The sequence below is a fragment of the Gracilinanus agilis genome, chromosome 3 (genome assembly GCF_016433145.1).
Source record: "Gracilinanus agilis isolate LMUSP501 chromosome 3, AgileGrace, whole genome shotgun sequence".
Classification (NCBI taxonomy): Eukaryota; Metazoa; Chordata; class Mammalia; order Didelphimorphia; family Didelphidae; genus Gracilinanus; species Gracilinanus agilis.
The window spans coordinates 587247685-587267943 of record NC_058132.1 but is presented as its reverse complement, the minus strand read 5'-3'; the positions used below and the strand labels follow the sequence as shown (position 1 = coordinate 587267943).

General features: G+C 38.0%; 1 protein-coding gene across 1 annotated transcript in view; it reads left to right on the top strand.

Moving 5' to 3' along the window:
• LOC123241877 (protocadherin-8-like) overlaps positions 1–19770 on the top strand; it is a 54490-nt gene extending 34720 nt beyond the window's left edge. Inside the window, exon 4 of the mRNA XM_044669379.1 lies at positions 19598–19770. Coding sequence (XP_044525314.1) covers positions 19598–19770 — 173 coding nt within the window. The remainder of the gene's footprint in view (positions 1–19597) is intronic.
• The last annotated feature ends 489 nt before the right edge of the window (positions 19771–20259 follow it).

The window sequence follows — 20259 nt, the reverse complement described above, 5'->3', positions numbered from 1 at the left end:
CTCTCTCTCTCTCTCTCTCTCCTCTCTCTCTCTCTCTCTCTCTTTTCCCTTCCCCCTCTCCCTCTCTCTCCCTTCCCTGCTCTCCCCTCACACACACACATGCACACACACTATGGGGGTTCTACTCCTTCCATTGCTACCCCTCCTCTCCCCCCATGACCCTTATCTCCATCACTACTTCTGATGCCCGAGGCTGAGAAAAGGAGAAATGGGGTAGAAATCTAATTATTCCACAGATATCCAATACAAAGCCATGGAATGTCTCACATCATCATCAAGCATGCTGCTAACAAGCCCCAGCTTTAGGCTTTAGGAATAGGTGAAAATGAGACGGTTGGCAGGAGGCAGCTTTCCAAGCACCTTGGCATTGGTTCTGAGCCCATAATGCTTTCACCCCTTCCATGGGGAACTCAGATAATCACTGTTCTTTCCATTTAAAAGAGAGATTCTAATGATTATTTCACTCTCACAAAGACTGACACTATGGTTAATAAGGACCTTTGAGGCAAAAGAGAAAGGGTAGTCGTAGCAAAGTCTGCATGTGCACAAATAGGCATACTAAAGAATTATTTAATAGGAGTCTCAGGAATTAGCTCTGTTTATATATCTATATTTCTATATAGATATAATGGCAGGGAAACATTGTTGTTTAATTGTTTTTCTGTACTTGTTTGACACTTTGTGACTCCCTTTGGGGTTTTCTTGGCTAAGATATTCAAGTGATTTGCCATTTTCTTCTTCAATTTATCTTATAGATGAGGAAACTAAGGCAAACAGGATTAAGTGACTTGTCCAGGGTCACCTAGCTAGTAAGTGACTGAGTTCAGATCTTCCCAACTCCGGGCCTGGCACTCTATCCACCATGCCACTTTAAGGGAACATAGTCCCAAGTCTTTTCCACTTGGCACATGCACAGGAAGGTGCTTCCTTTTTCTCGGGAAGTCCTTTCTGTTTTCTGCTTGTTTGTAATGGGGGTGGGAGGGGCTGGCCTGCCTCAGAACACTAAAGGATTCTGATAGACTTAAGGTTTACTTGAACTTGTTTGTTTTCTGAGTATCCCTTCTGGCATGGTTTTGGTATCATGCGGATTTTTCAGACCCTCTTTGAGGGGCAAAAACAAGTGGCAGCCAACGTGTGGACTTTCTTTCTCCTAGTATTATTTTCTACGTGAAGGAAAGAAAGCACCATAGATTACATTTTCAGGTACAAAGAAGCTCTTGAAGTTGATTATCCTTATAGGCAAAATCCTGCATTGATTTATCCAACTCAGATGGGTTACCAGCTTATTGCTATGACTCTAGAGACTCACACAGCAAGTGAAGTCTTCCTGGAGATCATCATTCTTCCAGAGAACACACAAACAAGACATCCCCTCAGCAATTATGCCTTGCAGCAAGCAACTGCGGGGAGTCTCACACAACTCATGCATAAGTTGAAAGAAGGAATGAAACTTTTACCATTGAGGGCATGGGACCTCCAGCGATCTCTTGGGTTTGTCTCAATCTGATACTCACAAAATATATCCCAATAGTGTCGTAATTGCTATGGATCTCTGTAAACAATGCAGCTGGTTTCAACAATCACCAATATGGGTAGAGTTCTGGCACTCCTCTTGATATGTGCTGGGGGTATAATTACTCCCTAGGGGTGTAATTACTAGCAGCTGATCCTAGACTGCTGCTATGGATTTCCCTGCACCTGCATCTTTGCTTCTCACACTGACAACTCCTATGTTGATGGAGGGGCATGTCTATCCTGAACTCCGGATGCCTCTTGTTTACCACTGTTTATACATACTGGCTCTGAGTAAATGCCAGAAGGCTCTGCGTTCAAATCATGACTCTTTCCCTGACTTATTGGGTTATGTTTGAGTAATGTCATTTCATCTCTGTTTACTTAAGTTTCTTGTATATTAAAAAGCAAAAGCCGGTATAAGAATGCCATTGACCTACTCTGTGGACTGGACATGAATTAGGGATCCAGCAAACAATGTAAATACCATTTTAAAAATAGTTGTTGACCCAAGGGTAGTAGCTGAGCTTATATTTGGGAACTAGCCAGACTGCTGTGGCCCATTTTTGAAAATAAATAATCAAATATACAACCTCGATGACAGACCCTGATCATAGAAATCATCAAAAAAAAATGGTCACAATGCTATTAAAGAAAGAGGAAACCCTCTGAGTGGCAGGTCCGCATGACTTTGGAAACTACAAAGCCCCAGAAGCTTTGTACAGAGAGAATGATGCACCTGTTTTTTTTTCCAGGGGACTCTCTTTCATGTAGATGATTATTTACATTTCGTTAAAAATAATTGGAGAAATTTACAAACATTGCTTGCAAAAGTGTAACTGTCAGGCATCCACTAGAGTGGATGGTGGGGAAAAGAACGTTTACTTAAACCCCAAAATTGGGAGAAATTTTAATGTCGAGGCAAAAAATCAGGAGTGTGATGATTAAATGTGGAGAGCTGTCATCGCGGCATTATATTAAAATAACTTGCCTCAAGCAACGGCACACAATTTCTCCCTTTAAATGTGTCATTTCTCAGGCGGCTGTGACTCCAGTTGGCTGCACAGGGAGCTTTGTAGTCATAGCAGTTCTAGAGAGTGGGACACTTAAAATCCTGGCTTCTTGGGCACCTGGGGAGATGGAGCAAATGGGGGTGGAGTGGGGTGAGCTGCTCATTAACTACTGAATGGCCACAGTGAACAATTTGCCATTACATTTCTTTGTGGCTTAATGGGGCTCTGCACAATCTGATAGTTTAAGTAGAAGACTACCAGATAAATTATTTTCAACACTCTTCTTCAGACAGTGATGTCAGGCTCCAGGGCAGAATGAATTGCAGTTGTTTATGCAATCTATTGCTTAATAAGATGCTCAGCTTCTTGTTCCTGCCTCTAGTCATAATGCTTTTAATGATGTCCACGCTGTGTAGCTATTACATTCAAACCATGTGGCAACAGCATGATGGGTAAAGGCTTAAATAAGCTAAAGATGGAAGAGAGATGACATGTTGGTAGCAAAGCTTCTGGATCCATTTAATTGAGCAGACATTTCTCTTTACCAGTCAATCCAATTCAACGAGCATTTTTTAATTGCCTGTGCTAGGCACTGCGGATGGAAAGACAAAAATGAAACATTTCCTGCCCTCGAGGGTCTTTTATTCTACTTGGGGGATAGAATATGCATTCAATTAAACATAAAGTATGTACAAAAATGATTTCAAGAGGCAAAGAAGGCTAATAAGTGGAAGAATAAACCAAATCCTTATATAGAAGGAAGCAAGCAAACGGAATGTTCAGGGTTCAAGGTCTTCTGCAAGACCAGAGGTGAAGAGGGACTGAATTCCATACTTGGAGACCACTTGTGCAAAGGACTTCTTAGCTTTCTTGCTCTGCTTGCTCCAGTTTCCTCATATCTAAAATGGAAATAATCATAATATCTATATACCAGGATTATTGAGAAAATAAAATGAAACGGTATTTGTAATGTGCTTTATAAATCTTAAAGTAGTTCCTTCTCTTCCTCCTTCTTCTTTTACCCTTTTTGGAAGTAAGGAAGATACTAAAAAAAGTTGATTCATTTACTTATTTCTTTTTTTTAAACCCTTAACTTCTGTGTATTGGCTCCTAGGTGGAAGAGTGGTAAGGGTGGGCTCTGGGGGTCAAGTGACTTGCCCAGGGCCATACAGCTGGGAAGTGTCTGAGGCTGGATTTGAACCTAGGACCTCCCATCTCTAGGCCTGACTCTCAATCCACTGAGCTACCCAGATGCCCCTTGATTCATTTACTTAGCCAAATAATTATTAATTATCATAGATACAACTTTATTTTATGCTAAAATCCCATCTTCTACCCAAAATGCTTTCCCCAATTCCCTGCAATTTTAATGCCTCCTCTATGTTGATTATTTCTAATTTATACTGAATAGATCTGTTTGCACATACTTCTTTGCATATTCTCTCTTTCATTAGACTGTGAACTCTTGAGAGTAGGGAATGTGTATCCCATTTCTGTGTGTCTAGACCTATAGTTTTGTTGATCTAGGGATCTCCCTGTGAGAAAACTCCTTCTGTTAAGGAATATTAAGTATTTAATAAATGCTCTTCATATGTTTATTCAGGTGAGGCATGGGAGCATGGTATGAGGTCCCCTTTCCTTAAATGCTTTATTTCTCTCAGACTTGGAAGTGCAGAGCCTTGTTTGGGTCAACTCAAATGCTTCCACCATTTTTTAAGCCCAGGGGTTAATATGAACTGTATACTCCTTGCATCTGAATGAAGGGATTCACTTTGACCTTCATTCCTATCTATAGACACACACATAAAATGGAGCCATCAAATGCAACAGAGATCCTCAAACTCCATAGCTCTCCAGGGTCCCAGCTGACCCCCATCGATCAGCCACTAAAATAAAATCAACAGTGTTCTTTTGCTTTCCTGTTCTACGTGGCAGAATCAGCTCTGATCAGTGTCATCAATCCAGCTCACAGAAACATTCAATAAAAACAAAACCTTGACAGGCAGTCTTCTGCCTCCCAACCACCCTCCCTAAGGCTGCTTTCAGGGCCCAGTCCAAATGACTGCTCTGGCACAGATCAAAACCTGGCTGCTAGATGATAAATACTATAGACAATGTGGGCTTTTGCACACAGTAGATGTAGGATGAATGCTGAATGACAGATTGACTGAGCAGTTAGTGCACAAGACTGATTCAAAATAATAATAGCTAGCATTTATATAATGCTTTAAGGTTTGCAAAAAACCCTTTATATATATATACATATATATAAACTCTTTTCATCCTCAAAACTGACTCCTTTTTTATAGATTAGGAAACTGAGTCATTAAAGGTTGGATGATTTACTCAAATTTACATATTTATTAAGTATCTGAGGCAGGATTTGCTCTGGAGACTCTTTGCCTCTAGTTCCAGCACTCTAGTTACTATACCACCGAGCTGCCTACATACAATTTATACAATACTGGATTCATTGGAGTTTGACACTCCAAAGAACACTTTGCTGCCATTGTGATTTCTCAGTCTATCAAAGTTTAAAAAAAAATTCTGGGTTGATTGATGAAGGAAGTGATTCTGTCATAAGATAGTACCCACATGTTTCACATATGTGCAAGTATTTTCATAGATACAAAAAGCAGATCTAAAAATTGGAAATGAATTTGAAAATTATCAGTATGGCTTTCTTCATTTCCTAAATGGAGAAACTGAGGCTTTCAAAGGTAAAATATCTTGCTCAAGGTCAGACAGTAAGCTAGAGGCAGGACCTAGGACTGGAGGACTGGACTCAGGTTTCCCCATTCCAAGTCCAGTGCCCTTTTTTTGTGATGTAGGACATTCACTTAATTTTCTTAAAAGATAGACTTCTGGAGTTGAAGTTTGGAAGACCTGCTTTTAAATCATGCTTCAGACATTTAGTAGCTGGTTGATCCTGAGCAAATCACTTCACCTCTTCAAGTCTTAGTTCATTCATCTCTAAAATGAGGTAATAGCATCTACTTCAGAGGGTTGTTGTAAGGATTAAATGGAATAATACATGTAAAATACAATATACATGTGAGTTTGTGGAAATGAAAATTCTTTGTCCACCCTTTGACTCAGCTATACCACTGCTGGGTTTGTACCCCAAGGAGACAATAAGGGAAAAGACGTGTACAAAAATATTTATAGCCGTGCTCTTTGTGGTGGTAAAAATTGGAAAATGAGCAGATGCCCTTTAATTGGGAAATGGTTGAACAAATTGTGGTATCTGATGGTGATGGAATACTACTGTGCTGAAAGGAATAATGAACTGGAGGAATTCCATGTGAACTGGAAAGACCTCCAGGAATTGATGCAGAGTGAAAGGAGCAGAACCAAGAGAACATTGCACAGAGACTGATACATTTATGGCACAATCGAATGTAATGGACTTCTCTACTAGCAGTAATACAATCCAGAGAAACTTAGGAGAAAGAATGCTATTCACATCCAAAGAAAGAACTTTGGGAAGAGAAACACAGAAGAAAACATATGATCGATCATGTAGTTTGATAGGGATGTGATTAGGGTTTTGATGTTAAAGGATCGAGCCACTGCAATTATGAATAACATGGAAATAGGTTTTGAACAATGATACATGAATAACCCAGTGGAACTGCTTGTCAGCTCCAGGAGTAGCGAGGGAGGAGAGGTTGGGAAATCATGAATCATGTAATCATGGGAAAATAATCTAAATTTAAAAAAAGGAAAATTCTTTCTTTTGGACTTTTACTATAATTAATATGGCAGAACTCAGGACAAAGAAAATGAAAAGTTCATTAAAAGTATGTTAAGATAGTAACATACCAATGGGCTGATTACTGGGGATCACCAAGGTCTTAAGATACGGCCAGTTTATATTGATAACTTTCATAATGAAAGAAAGACATTTCTGATAGGTTCACATCAACAAAAGAGTTGTTAAGCCTTTGCATCTCATTTCTTCCCCTAGTATGCATAAACTAGCAGGGAGGAGAACAAACATCATAGGTTGGGGTGCATGACTTGATTACATAACAAAATATTAGGGAATTCTAAACTAAAGACTAAGTGACACCTCCCTCCCCCACTGATTGATAAGAAGGGCTGGGAATAATGGGTCACTGAGTCAGCATTACTTTTAATAAATTAATAAGAGTACTATAATTATTGCTACTGTTATTATTATCACCTGGACATCATGAAGCAGAAATTGCATGGTGTAGTATATAAAGTCTATGACAGAATGATCTGGGTTCAAATAGTGACTTACGTACTATGGTAAAACTTAATTGCTTGGAACTGCCATTTCCTGATGAGGAAAAGCCAAACCAACCAGAAAATGTGGGATAACAACACCTCTAGCATGTATCTTGTGGGGTTGTTAAACTAAAACAAAATAATGTATTAAAATGTTCTATTAATATTACAGTGCTATGTAAACATCTTAATTTTGAGTAACCCAGAAAAGCATTTTAGTGCATTTTTCAATGTTTCCCTCTCAGAAATTTTTTTTGGTATTTCTCTGCAGGGAAACTTTACATTCAAAGTCTCTCTCTTAAAATTGAGCTCAGGTATCTTTTTATAAAAATTCTATTGTTAGGAGGAAAAATAATTGGTAAATGACTATTGGGATGCATTAATTACTCTGACTCTTATTATTAATATTGGCTATATATTGAGCCTTAACAGTGTGTTCCAAACAAGAAAGAACATAAAAAGACTTAATCCCCACTAGCATACCCAGTAGTTATAGGTGGCTTTAAATTTTGTCCCATATATTATTTTCCTAGTAATTTGGCTTTGGGAGCACTGTGAGGAATAACTAATGATTATACTCACCATCACAATAATCATCATCACAGTCACCAGCATAATAACAAAACCATGCAGAGGAACTTTTATTTGTGATCTAGAGCTATTAATTTATTCATAAACCACACTGACCAGACTGGGGAAAAATATTATGTCCTCTCCAAAGCAAAGAAATTGATACACAGAAGGTAGATGATTTCAGTGTTACAAGCAGTTCCTGAAACAGATATGAATTTTCTGTGTTTGCAGTTGATAATGCCATATTTTATTAGTAATAATAATAATATTTGTTGTTCAGGGAGTGCTTTGATGTTTACGAAGAACCTTATGTATGTAACAGGTGTATGAGAGAGGCCAACTATACTGTAGTATTTCATATTTCCCACAAAGAATTACATCTTTGTGACTGATTTGCTTATTAATCATCCTTCTCTTTTGCAGGTCTAGATTCCCAGAGAAGAACCACCACCATGAACCAAACTCTTTCAGGATCCTAGTTATATCCCTACTTTGAGGAAAATACAGTCTCTCTCTGTTCTTCACTTTTGTGCTTCCTCTATCACAAACCCAAAATTAACCTTTCACAATTCTGACACATTTATACTTTAAAGATAACATTTACTAAGAAAGAGAATAATAACATCAGATTATTAACATATTAAAGAAAGTGCAGGAATAATAAAACAATTTCTACAAAGCCCTTTCCTATCTATGCATTCAGCACTTGTAGGGGACAATGATGGAGTACAATTACAGAAATCTGGTGAGGAGACACATTGAAAAGAAACATGAAAATAGGTGTTCCTGGAGAGTAAAGAGTTGGAAATTGTAATCTTTAGTGTCCTGCTTCCTTCTTAGCAATTGTTCATAAAAGTTCCTGGATGAATGTATCTTCTGTGTTGAACAAATGCTTTTCCAGTGTTGAGTTGATCCATCCAGTGCTCAACTAACACCTCATTGGGTATAACATCTCAGGCAAACTCATTGATTCACTGGGTGATTTTCCTAATATTTTTCTTTGAAGCTGTCCTTCTGCTAAGGTAGATTTACTTCTGAACAGAAACTACAGTATATATCACTTTCATCTTCACGTTTAAGTGATGTAGTTTTGAAATCTGTCCTTTCTCTTCTTTCCTCTTATGTTTCTGGGTTCAGACTCTGGCTCTTCTCAAGAAATGACTCCATCTTAGATAATGGGTGGTAACCAAAATTCTCTTCTGTTTATAATAATATATGTTTCATTTATCTCATAATCGTATAATAATTCTGGCATTCATATCACTCCACTATATTACAGCTTGTCAAATTCAAAATGAATAGCAAGTACCCAAGAACTCTGAATCAGAGCAACTACTTCAGTAATTTTATGTTAGGACTGAGAAGATCCATACCCCAATCAACTGAACTCTCAAAGGCCATGAAATATGAAATGTCATCTCATTTGAGCACAGAGTAATTCAATTTGGAGACAAAAGATGAGTTCAAATTCTTTTCAGAGCACTTAGATCTATAGAGAAGCAAAGGACCTTATTTGGATTCTTTCATTTTATTAAGGAGAAAATGGATGATGTTCCAATGAGGACTCACACCTATCCCTTGAGTTCTTTCTAGGGTATCTTTTTTTTCCATAGTAACACATGTTTTATTACCTTGGGCCAGGCACCTAATCTTTCTAGTTCTTATATTCTTCATTTCTGAAATGAAAATAACATCTTAATTAATTATAATTTGTGAACAAGGCATTTTATATATACACACATGAACACACATACACAAATGAGTTCTTCAATATAAATCACTTTAGAAATGTGAGTTTTAAAATAACTAAGTAAAATATCTTCTATCACCACCTATGTACAGAGTTCATTTGAAAGAATATTGGTCAAGTTTTTTTTTTTTGGCTAAATCCAAAGTACAGTAGAGATGGCTGTCCATGGATTCAGGAAGGTTTGGGTTTAAGCATGCCTGATAAATGTTAGATATATAATTATGAGCAAGTCACTTAACCTCTGAGTATAAGTTAGAGATGAACAATAGTAAATAGAGTTTCCACATCAAGATTTTTCCTTATTGAGGAAATCAGTTCTAGACATTGAATGAATGCCATTATCTTTGTCATATCAGGATAGCTTTGTATTTTAATATTTGCAAACAGATAAAAATATTGTTTCATATTTGCATTATGTTTCTTTTTAAATTAATGAAACTACAAGAAATCAGAAGGATGTCTATAGGCTACACTGAAAAAAGTATTACTATTCTGCCAACATAAAGCCATACCATTTCCTTAAGTATGACTTGTGTAAAACTTGAATTAGACCGTACACTGTTCTCTACATACCAATATATTTTCTTCCCTTTAAAAGAGATCTAATCTTAAGGGTAGAGCCTATATTCATTGTTGGCTTATAATATGGATAACCAGAAGAGGACCCACTACCTGCACCACTTTCAAGTGGTCCTTAGTTAATGAGCTAAAAATCAATACTGCCCATTAATGTTTAAACATCCATCTCATGCTAGGAACCATGCAGAAAACATTCATTTATTTTTTAAAATCTATTAAATACTATGTACTGAGCACTGTGTTTGGTATTATAAAGTTTTGTTAAGATACAACTTCTTAATTCTTGAACTTGTGGATCAAGAGGAATAAAATCAGAGTTCAGATATGTTATCAGAAACTTACTAGCTGTGTGATTTGGGGTAGGCTACTTAAATTTCTGTTTCCCTCAGTTTCTTTTTCTCTAAAATAGGTATGGAATAGCACTTACCTACCAGGGTTGTTGTAAAAATTAAAAGAAAACACAGTTGCAAAGAATTTAGCATAGTTTCTGGCATATAGTAAGCTCTATATAAATGTTAGCTATGATGATGATGATGGCAATAAAAATCAAACATGGTTAACTACAATATACAATATAATTTTCAAAGTAAATGGGCATAAAATAAAATGCACAGTGAAGTCTGAATTCAGGGAAGGCTTCATGTAGGTGGCATATAATTTAGTCTTTAAAGGATAGGATGTCATAAGCAAAGAGCAGTCCTCAAGCATGGAGAAGAATATAGAGGAAAAAAAAAACCTTCAGAGTTGGGAGACTTCAGGTTATAGAGAGGGTGGAAAATAGGGAAAACATTTTTTTAAACAAGCACAACTCTCAGAGAGGATTGAGAGTGATCAAATGTTAAGACAGGGTGGCATCAGATTATAAATTCCAGATAAAGGAGTTTGAACATTACATGGTAAGCAACAGGAAGCCTCTAAGTATTTTTGAGCATAAGAATGGTGTTATCGAGTGCATTCTTGAGAAAAAAAGTATTACTATGACATGATTAGAGTCAGAAAGACACATTTTTTTCTTAAGAGTGGCTGATGCCCAGAATCTCAAGGAAAGATCACATTCAGAATGCTGGGATAAGAATCATTGGCCTCTTCCCCCTTCATCCCCTCCTTTCCTTTTTTTCCTCTTCCTCCTCCTCCTTCCCCCCGACAGCAAGACTTCTTATTTTCATTTCCACGCTAACTATGTAGATCTGTCCTAGCATGTGTTCTGAAGTGCTGCTTTCATGCTCAGGGCCTGGGGAGCTGTAACATAGTTAGCTGTGCTATAGCAGCAGGTTGCCATCAAAAAATGCTATAATAGGATTAAAATAAAAGAGAAGTATGTGCTCACAATGGGATGGGAATAATTTTCTAACACATTTCCAGTGCCTAGTGGCAGCAGTCTACTGAGTAGGTGGGTATTGTAAAAAGGAGCTTGTGTCTGGTGGGAATCCACTATGGTGACCATGAGCAAGTCACCTCAACTTTTTGAGTCTCCATTTCTTCATCTGTAAAATGGCAGCAGTAATATCTGATCAAAGCATTTTATGGACCTTTGGGAGTGCTAATGAGATCATAAAAAAGAAAAAAATAATTATAAGCTATAAAGTACCTTGCAAGTATGTGAGAGGATAGTGTCATGGAGGATCATCACCCCTATTTTTACAGATGGCCCATCTCCTAACTTCAGTGTTGTAAAACTATTTATCTTTCTAGAGATGGAATTCTACCAAAGAATATTCTCATATGTTTTTGGTGGACTCTTGGTGCAGAGAAATAATGCTGGACTTGAAGACAGAGGAGTCAGGTATCAATTCCAACCCACCACTTACTACTTTTATGACCTTGTGGTCTTAATCATTTAATCTCTCTAAGCCTTATTTTCTACATCTTTAAAATTAGGGAATTATACTAGGTGACCTCTAAGGTTCCTTTTAATAATAACAGTTAGCCTTTATACAATGCTTCAGGGTTTGCAAAATATTATGTAAATATTATTTGATTTTATCCTCATAGTAATTCTTTTAGGTCTGGGGCTATTATTATACCCATTTTATAGAGGTCAAATGACTTACTTGTCTATGGCCGTATAGCTAGTATGTGTCTGAGGTTGAATTTGTATTCAGTTCTTCCTCAGATTATGTCCTGCACTCAATTCACTGTACTACCTATTTGCCTTTTACCTGGGACCAAAATTGGAGAATCAAATGAGGTGATGGATGAAAAGTGCTTTGTAAAATCTTAAAGCATGATATAAATTTATTACTACGATTGGTGGAGTATTGGGTAACCTATATTTCTAGGGAATGGGAGAAATCATCTTAATTCATTTATTTATTTGCCAGTTATGCTTTGAGGACTTAAGCTATGCAAGACCCACCTATAAATGTTTTAGTGATTGCAAGGAAGTACAGGGTATGTCCCCTTCCTTCAAGGAGAATTTGGTCTATTATAGAGATTAAGTGTCCCAAACCACCATAATATAAGATAATAATTTGTGATAAGTGTCCTGTGAGTGGTACATAATAAATACAGCATGAGTTTAGAGGAATGAGACATGATTTCTGGTGGCAAATGATTAAGTTTTGATGGAAAAGGTAGAGTCTGAGCTGGGTCTTGGAGGAGGAAAATATTTTTATTACGTGCTCTGAAAGAGGGAAGAAATATTATAATTCTCAAATATAAGCAAAGGCAAAGAGATAGGAAAAGCCAGTTCTGTTTTGGGAAGCATCAAAGAGACCAGCATGAATCTACAACCTCTAGAAATATTAGCTTGTAGTTTGGCTTTATGGTCATGAACCCAGGTGACGTTGTGGAGATTCTCTAATCCCAGTAGCAGCCAAATAAGCAAAATATATTTGTAAACTACAAGAAGCTCTTTTTAATATCAGAATATGTCTCCCTCTGCAATTCTAAAATACCATGAATTAATAACAAATTATACTTTGATTTCAATAACTATTTCTTTCTCCACCTAATTTCTGAATCATATAAGAACCTCAGTAATGATGATGAGAATAATAAAAGTCAGGGATAAAAATTGCCATTCTTTATTCTCTGCCATGTCAAAAAATGTCTTGGGCTCCCAGAGTCTTTAAACTTTTTGTGTTTTATATGTCCTTTAAGTACATCTTAATTTCCAGTATCTTCATTTTCTCTTTAAAAAACAAAGCACATATTACTGTTCTTGCTCCCAATATTTTCTTTCCAGACTTTAAACATTTTTTTGCTAGTTCTAGAGTTAGCAAGTTCTCTGTCTCATCTCTGTGACTCCACTTATATTTCTCAATATGCATGAGGGGAAGTTTTTAGTTTCCTTACTTCCTTTCTGTCACAATGTTTTGCACAATGCAATGTATAGCTTATTCTTGAACAGTAGTCCCCTCTATAACATCATTGAGGCTGCTCATGAAGCCTCTGCTTGAAGACCTTCTAGTGATGGAAATTCATTGTACTTTTGGGAAGCTCTAATTGTTAGGAAGTTTTCTCTTATTTTGAGCCAAAATCTGGATCTTTGACATCTCCATCCATTGTTCCCAGTTCTTCCATCCAGGACAAAGCCCAAAAAGTCTTTCTCTAAGGGTCCTACAAATATTGGAAGGCAACTATCTTGTCCTCCCAATTTTATTTTTTTTTAAATTCTATACATCACCAGTTTCTTCTGTCTTTATATGCCATATTTTTCAGGTCTTTTATCACCTGGTCCACCTTTTCAGGATGTGCCCTAGTTTAACATTCTTAAAATGTGGTACCCAGAACAGCACAGAGCACTACAAAGGTGTTCTGATGAGGGCATGATACAGTAGGATCATCACTTTTCTCATTTTGTCAGTTGTATTTCTATTAGTGCAATTTAAGATGCGATAGCTTTTTTTTAAGCTGTCATGTCACATTGTTGATACACAGAGCCATCTGATTTGAGAGCTGAAAGGATCTTCAGTGATCATCAAAGGATCTTCAGTGATCATCCAATTCCAATTATGCACACAAAACATGTGTACTATAACAGACCCAATTAATGGTCATTCCGATTTCTGCCTGAAGACCTCTAAATTCTCCCCAAAGTCCATCCTACCTTGGGATACCTCTAATCATTAGGAAGTTTTCCCTGGCATTAAACTGACAGTGACAACTGTGCCCCTGGTTCCATCCTTTGGAGCCAAATAGAAAAAAAGTAATTGCCCTTAATAAGATAGATCTTCAAAGATTCATATTGAATTTAGAGTCAACAAAAGCCCTTAGATCTTTATCCTGCAAAATGTTAAATAGGTTTTCTTTTTCCTTTTTGAATAAGGACTCAATCAAAATTTATTTGTTAAGTGGTTATATAGCACTCCTATACTGAAATTCCTGGTGACATGAAGCTATTTTGATTCAATTAAGTAAGCATAATAAGCAAAACCTGCCATGTATGAAGAAGCACTGTGCTAAGGGATGAGGATATAGAGACAAAAATCAACCGTCCCCCATCCTCATGGAGCTGATTTTAAACTGAATACAGTTTCAAAATCAAATGTATTAAGAATAAAATCTATAATTACAAATATATAGATGAATACACATAAATATGAATGCATATACATATATAGATACACACATAAACATTTATTTGTACACATAAGTACACACATGCTAGGTGCCAAGAATCAAAGACTAAAAAAACCAAATAGTCCCTTGCCCTTGTGGAACTCGCATTCTACTTGCAGGTTCTATGGCTACAACTTTGACATAACTGACCATCTTTCTTACTTGGCAATAAGAATAATGGCAACAACATTCTACATCCTAGAACGATGAGCTCCTACTGTTAGTGACATGGTCAGCAAGGTGGTACAGTGGATAAAGCCCTGGGCATGGAGTTAGGAAAACTCGAGTTCAAATCTGGCCTCAGACATTGAATGGCTGAGTGATCCTGGGAAAGTCATGTAATCCTATTTGTTTCAATTTCTTTACCTGTAAAATGAGCTGGAGAAGGAAATGATAACCCATTCCTGTATCTTTGCCAATAAAACCCCAAGTGGGGTCACAAAGGATTGGACACAACTGAACAAAAAAAATTAGTGCCTTACCCTTCCCAAATGCATTACTGCTCCTCAAATTTGCTTTCTTGGGCACTTTTTTACCGCCTGGTCCATAAGAATTGTTTCAGTCATATTCAAACTGATGGTCCTTGTCCCTGTAAAATGTGACTTTAGTTCACATAACTAGGGTATGGAAAATAGGAGTAATTAAGAGGATGTACACTGTAGTTGTTTCAGAGGAGAGAGCAGAGGTGTTGGCACATTGAAGAAGTATATGGATGGAAATACTTCATGGAAGCAGTGGATGGGGAAAAAGAAAGATGCAACCTCAAGGGATAAAGACTTGAAACTCTTCCATGTATAATGAGAATGCCACTAAGATACGGGACCTGGCTGTCAGGCATCTGTCCTTAATTCCAAACAGGTTAAGGGCTGAGGGGTGAACCTGCACTCCCTTGTTCATTATTCCAAATATATTAGAAGTGTTTTTGAGGTTGAGATCAGCCTCAAAGCCACAGTATTTTTTGAGCCAAAAAAACTCTGGTTGATGCTTAACTACTGACCCTCTCTGGAGGATATCACAACACAAGAAATAAAAGAAGGCATCAGGAGAATGACTGCTTCTGCAGCTGCCTCTATGGAACATTATCAAAGCTAACCTGTGGCCTGAACTTATTTGTCTATCAGCAAAGGATGAGCCAACCAGCAGCTTTAAGCCAGAAACAAATGACTGGGATAAAAAAAAATCAGATAGTTTGGCCAGTCAGTGGGGCTAAAATAAGTTAGAACAAAGAAGAGGACGATGGCAAAGTCTGTGGACTTAGAGAAAAGGAAGGAAATGAAGGATGAGAAAGGATGTTGTCCCCATTTCTCTCAGTCAGTAAAAAGTTGAAACTGATTTTGATTTTCTGCAACTAAATTTGTTATCAGATTGAGAATCTACAGTATCTACTTTACCATGTTTCAGCACAAAGTAGATTTACAACAGCTGAGATAGTTTGTCAAATGCCTGACAAACCCCCAAACGAAAGCTGCACAGCTGTGGAGACTCTGTCTGACACTTAGAAAAAAAAATCCCCCCAAACCCCTTCATCTTACTAAAGGATGACTCTAGAGAGATTTCAAAATATATGAGAGGAAGAAGCAATGAGATTACATCCTTGAAAACATCACAAGAATGGGCCCATCTGATCCCATATTCTATTCTCCTAGCAGTGTGATTCCTGGGGATGAGAATATGTAATGAATATAGTGTCAGGCACTGCAATTCATGCATGCTTCCTCAAAATGGATTCTCCTCGCACGGAGATAAGCCAGATGTGTGTGTGTAAAGGACAGAGCCTTAAGGCTGTAAAAAGTGCACAAGTATTGATCTTGTTTTTTTGTTGCTGCAATATTAAGGTCGTGTATTTGCCAAGCAATCTATATTAATCTCTTCATCTGACAAAGGTAATATCCAGGCTGAAAAGTAATGTGATTCCCTCCTTTCCTTTTAAAAACAGAATGGGGTAATTTGGTTAAAACATAAGAATTATACAACTTCATTGCTAACTGAGTAATTTGGGGAAAATACAAGAATTAAAAATACATCTAAACATGTCCAGTATGACCTAGGTAAAAGTGGTCTTTTGTTTTAATTTATTTTTGTTTATCATAAAATTCTGATTCTTTAGAGAGTGATGTCTGTACCATATGCAAAATATATTTTTCATTTGGTCATTTTAGTAAATTAAACCAAATGAATATTTCTTTTCATAAAAATGTGTTCCTTTGTAATTTTCTGCTGCATGAATAGCCTAAATATATCCACAAGATGGCACTGTCTCTGCATGTCTAGAAGAGAATTTAGAAATTGGCAAGGAAAATTGGCTTCTTCATTTCTCAAAAAATTCCTGAAGGTGGCAGATTTTAGCTATTTTTGAAAACCTTACTGCAGCTAAGAGTCAACGTAGCCTTTTAAAATTATTTTTATTTATCTTTCCATAAGGCGATTATGAACTGAATAAAAATTATCTGTGATATTTAAAATATTTGAAAATGTTTTACGTTTTTAGAGCATGTAATACAAGCTGAAGGCCTAACAGAGCTAACAGTGACACAAAATCAAAGTGAAATTGACCAATAAATTGAAAACTCCATTACAGGAACAATTTCCCCCAGTTTGAGTCATTGCGTTGGAAGGATAGCCTGAACCTGTCTAAACTTTGTGAAACGCTGCCTCCTCTATGAGCAAGGCTTGGACCATCTTTTCAGCCCCAAATGGAAGGAGATAGGAAGGGAGCAAGAAAGGTAGAGTGTCATTCCCAGGACTTTTAATTTCTGGTCAGCTTTTTCAGAGTCCTGACATGTTCGGGTTAATCTGTCCTTGCTTCTGATAGTGTGTCTTTTCAAGTGCACTTCTGTCTGATGATCTGAAGGGATCCTAATTTCAAAATTGAGGAATAATAGTCTAACTATAATAGCTCGGGTGGAGACCATGTTATCTAGAAGGTTTTGCTGTCTTTTTTGCACATGGCAATAAGGCAAGAGCGCTGAACCTGATACTTCTGAAGCAAGCCTCCTAGTTTCTGTCCTGCCACTATTTTGCTATGTAACCATGGGTAAGCCATTTAGTCTTTCTGTATTTCAGTTTGCTCATTTGGAAAATGAGGACTATAAACTACAATCCAGTGGCTCTTATCCCGGGGCTTGTGAACTTTTAGAAAAATTATACATATAAATATTTGTTAACTATAGTTAAATAGAATTGTAATTCTATAAATTATATTTCTTTCATTAAAAAGTATTCTGAGTTGTCCAAGAGGCTTCATGAAACTGTTTAAAGTATCTACAACAAAAAAACCACACCCACAAATCATAAGAACCCCTGGACTAGATGATCTGAAAGGGCTCCACGAATTTAAATAGTTGATGAGTTTACCCTTTGCATGCCTAAAACAAAGAGAAAGTATGGTGTAGAGGCAGCTGGGAGGTACAGTGGACAGAGTTTTAGGCCAGGAAGATGAATTAAATCCCAAATTCACACATTTATGAGTTGTGTCATCCTGGGTGAGTTGACTTAACCTGTTTCCTCAATAGGAAAAAGAAGCTAAGAGTAATAGTAAATTCTCAGGGTTGTTGTGAGGGTCAAATAAGATAACATTTGTAAAGTGCTTAGCACAGTGCCTGGCACAGGTAGGTAGTACAAAGATGATAGCTATTATTATCAGAAAGCTGGCCCTATAGCCAGGAATAGCTGAGTTCAAGTTCTCCCTCTCATTTGTACTAGCCAAGTGATCTTAGGTAAATTACTCAACTTCTTTTTATTTTTTAAACCCTTACCTTCTGTCTTGGAGCCAATACTGTGTAAGGGTGGGCAATGGGGGTCAAGTGACTTGTCCAGGGTCACACAGCTGGGAAGTGTCTGAGGCCAGATTTGAACCTAGGACCTCCTGTCTCTAGGTCTGGCTCTCAATCCACTGAGCTACCCAGCTGCCCCCTACTCAACTTCTTATTGCTGTAGTCAACTCCAGTTTAAGAACGTATGTTGTAAAGAAGGCACTAACCTGCATTAGTAAAGGGAATATCCTCACCTGAAAGTTTCCTATGTCTATGAAGTTCTGTGTCTGCTCTCACTGTCTATGATCAAAACCATTATTATTCCAGGGGAAGTGCAGGAACCATTTCCAATCCATCAGCTCCAATTCTCAAGGTAACCTGAGTCTGCCTATTCTGGAGGGGAGTACAAGTTTCTCAGTTTCTCAGTTGATTCTGGCTTTAAACAGTATGGATGGGCTTCGCAGCTTACCTACTCCATTAAGTACACATTCAGGCAAGTGTGCTGGTGGGGTGGTAGGACAACTGTTTGAAAGCCATTCTCCTGAGTGACTGCTCTACATGGCTCTTGGCAGTCCAATATGCCAGAGGATTGGTACTCAGTCTAGGCTCATTTATCTTATTTAAATATTGTAGAGAAAGTAAGCTCAGCACTGTATTAGCCTGATTCAGAGATTCATTTTCATCTCCACCCTCTAAATGGCTTGCCAGCCTCATTGCTGAGGGGAAAAAAAAACCCAGGAAGAAATAAAGGGAAAGTGAGTTAAGAAACCCAGCAGCAAGTGAATGATATATACCAGGGTGCACAGCGCTCAATATCCACAATGAGGAAACATATGTCTTGGACCCTAGATATATGACTCAGTCCTGCTGTTGAAATGGTCAAGAAGAGAGATAATCATTATGTTTTCTCCCAAGGCTTTAGAAATGCCTCAAGTTGAATCTCCCACTGTAGAAAGTAGAAAAAGAAGCCAGACCTTACTTGAATTTGCGCTTTCAGAATCCTGTGTGGTCACTTGCCACTCATCCAAGAGAAAAGGTGTTTGGATATCAATATATCTGGATGAAGTGGACACCCTGAGTGGCAGAAAAAGCTCTCTGAAAAACCCATGGGGCCAGTCTGAGTCAGGAAATCTAAACAGAGCCTTGGGGTTTGGGCTCAAGGTTTCTATGTATAGGTTTAATTTACCGTCTTGGAGGGAAAAAAAATGTCCTAGCCTAATGCTCTAGGGTGAATTTCGCCTGTGGATCCAGCAAATCTGAAAATCATGGCCAGTATCCATCCCTTCACTTTCTGAGCTCAAATGTTCTGATGCTGGGCAGGATCCTATTTTATCCGTGGCAGATAGCGCTGGAAGGAAATTAATTCAGCCGCAGCAACACGATGGCAATGATGATCCTTTCACCATTTCAATTTATTTTATTTTATTTATTTTTTTTATCTGTATAACCATTCCCTTCCCCGCGCTGAACTTTGAAATCAGCCAGCCAGCCTAAGCCAGGTTTACTGTGCTTACTGCGAGGAGAGCGGTGGGGGATGCCGACTCTGGTCCAGCCATAACACTGGATAAACATCTTTCGGGCCATTTTAACCAGAACAGCCAGAAAACACAGCGCGTCCCCCGTCCCGCTGAAACGCTATGGCTCGGTGGCGAGCCGGGATAAGGTGCGCCTGGAGTGGCCAGAGCGCATCCACTCCGCCTCCGCCAGGCTCAGGCAGGCTTCCAGCATAATAGAAAGGGGAGGCAGACCAACTCTGATGGCACTCTCTTAGACTGTGCAGGCAGCCAGACCAGATAAATCAGGGCAAAACAGCCTTGGGCAGGGGAAGGAAGGCTGGCTTTTTTTTTTTTTTTTTAAATATCTGAGATAGGATTTAATAGACCTAATGCCAAATATGCCTTTCATTTTCTGCTGTGAAATCAGAGCTACCTCCGTTTCCTCTTTATAGCCAACCCCACTGAAATATTATGTCCCCCTTTTCCCCCCTGAAAGTACCCTTAATCCGTTTTAATAAGATTTGCTATTCTCTTCTTTGGGCCTTAGTTTGCTCACCTCTAAAATGATTGGGGGCTGCTGTTGAGGAGGAGGGAGCAAGATCTTCTCTAAGTCTCTTTCTCAGACAGAGGACTGCCCTTCAAATACTAGCTTTTTTCTTTCTGTGTATTTACCTGTGTGACCTTGGGCAAGTAACTGAAACTCTCTTGGACTCAGTTCTTTATCTGTAACATAGTAGGGGGCTAGATAACCTCTGAGGTCCCTT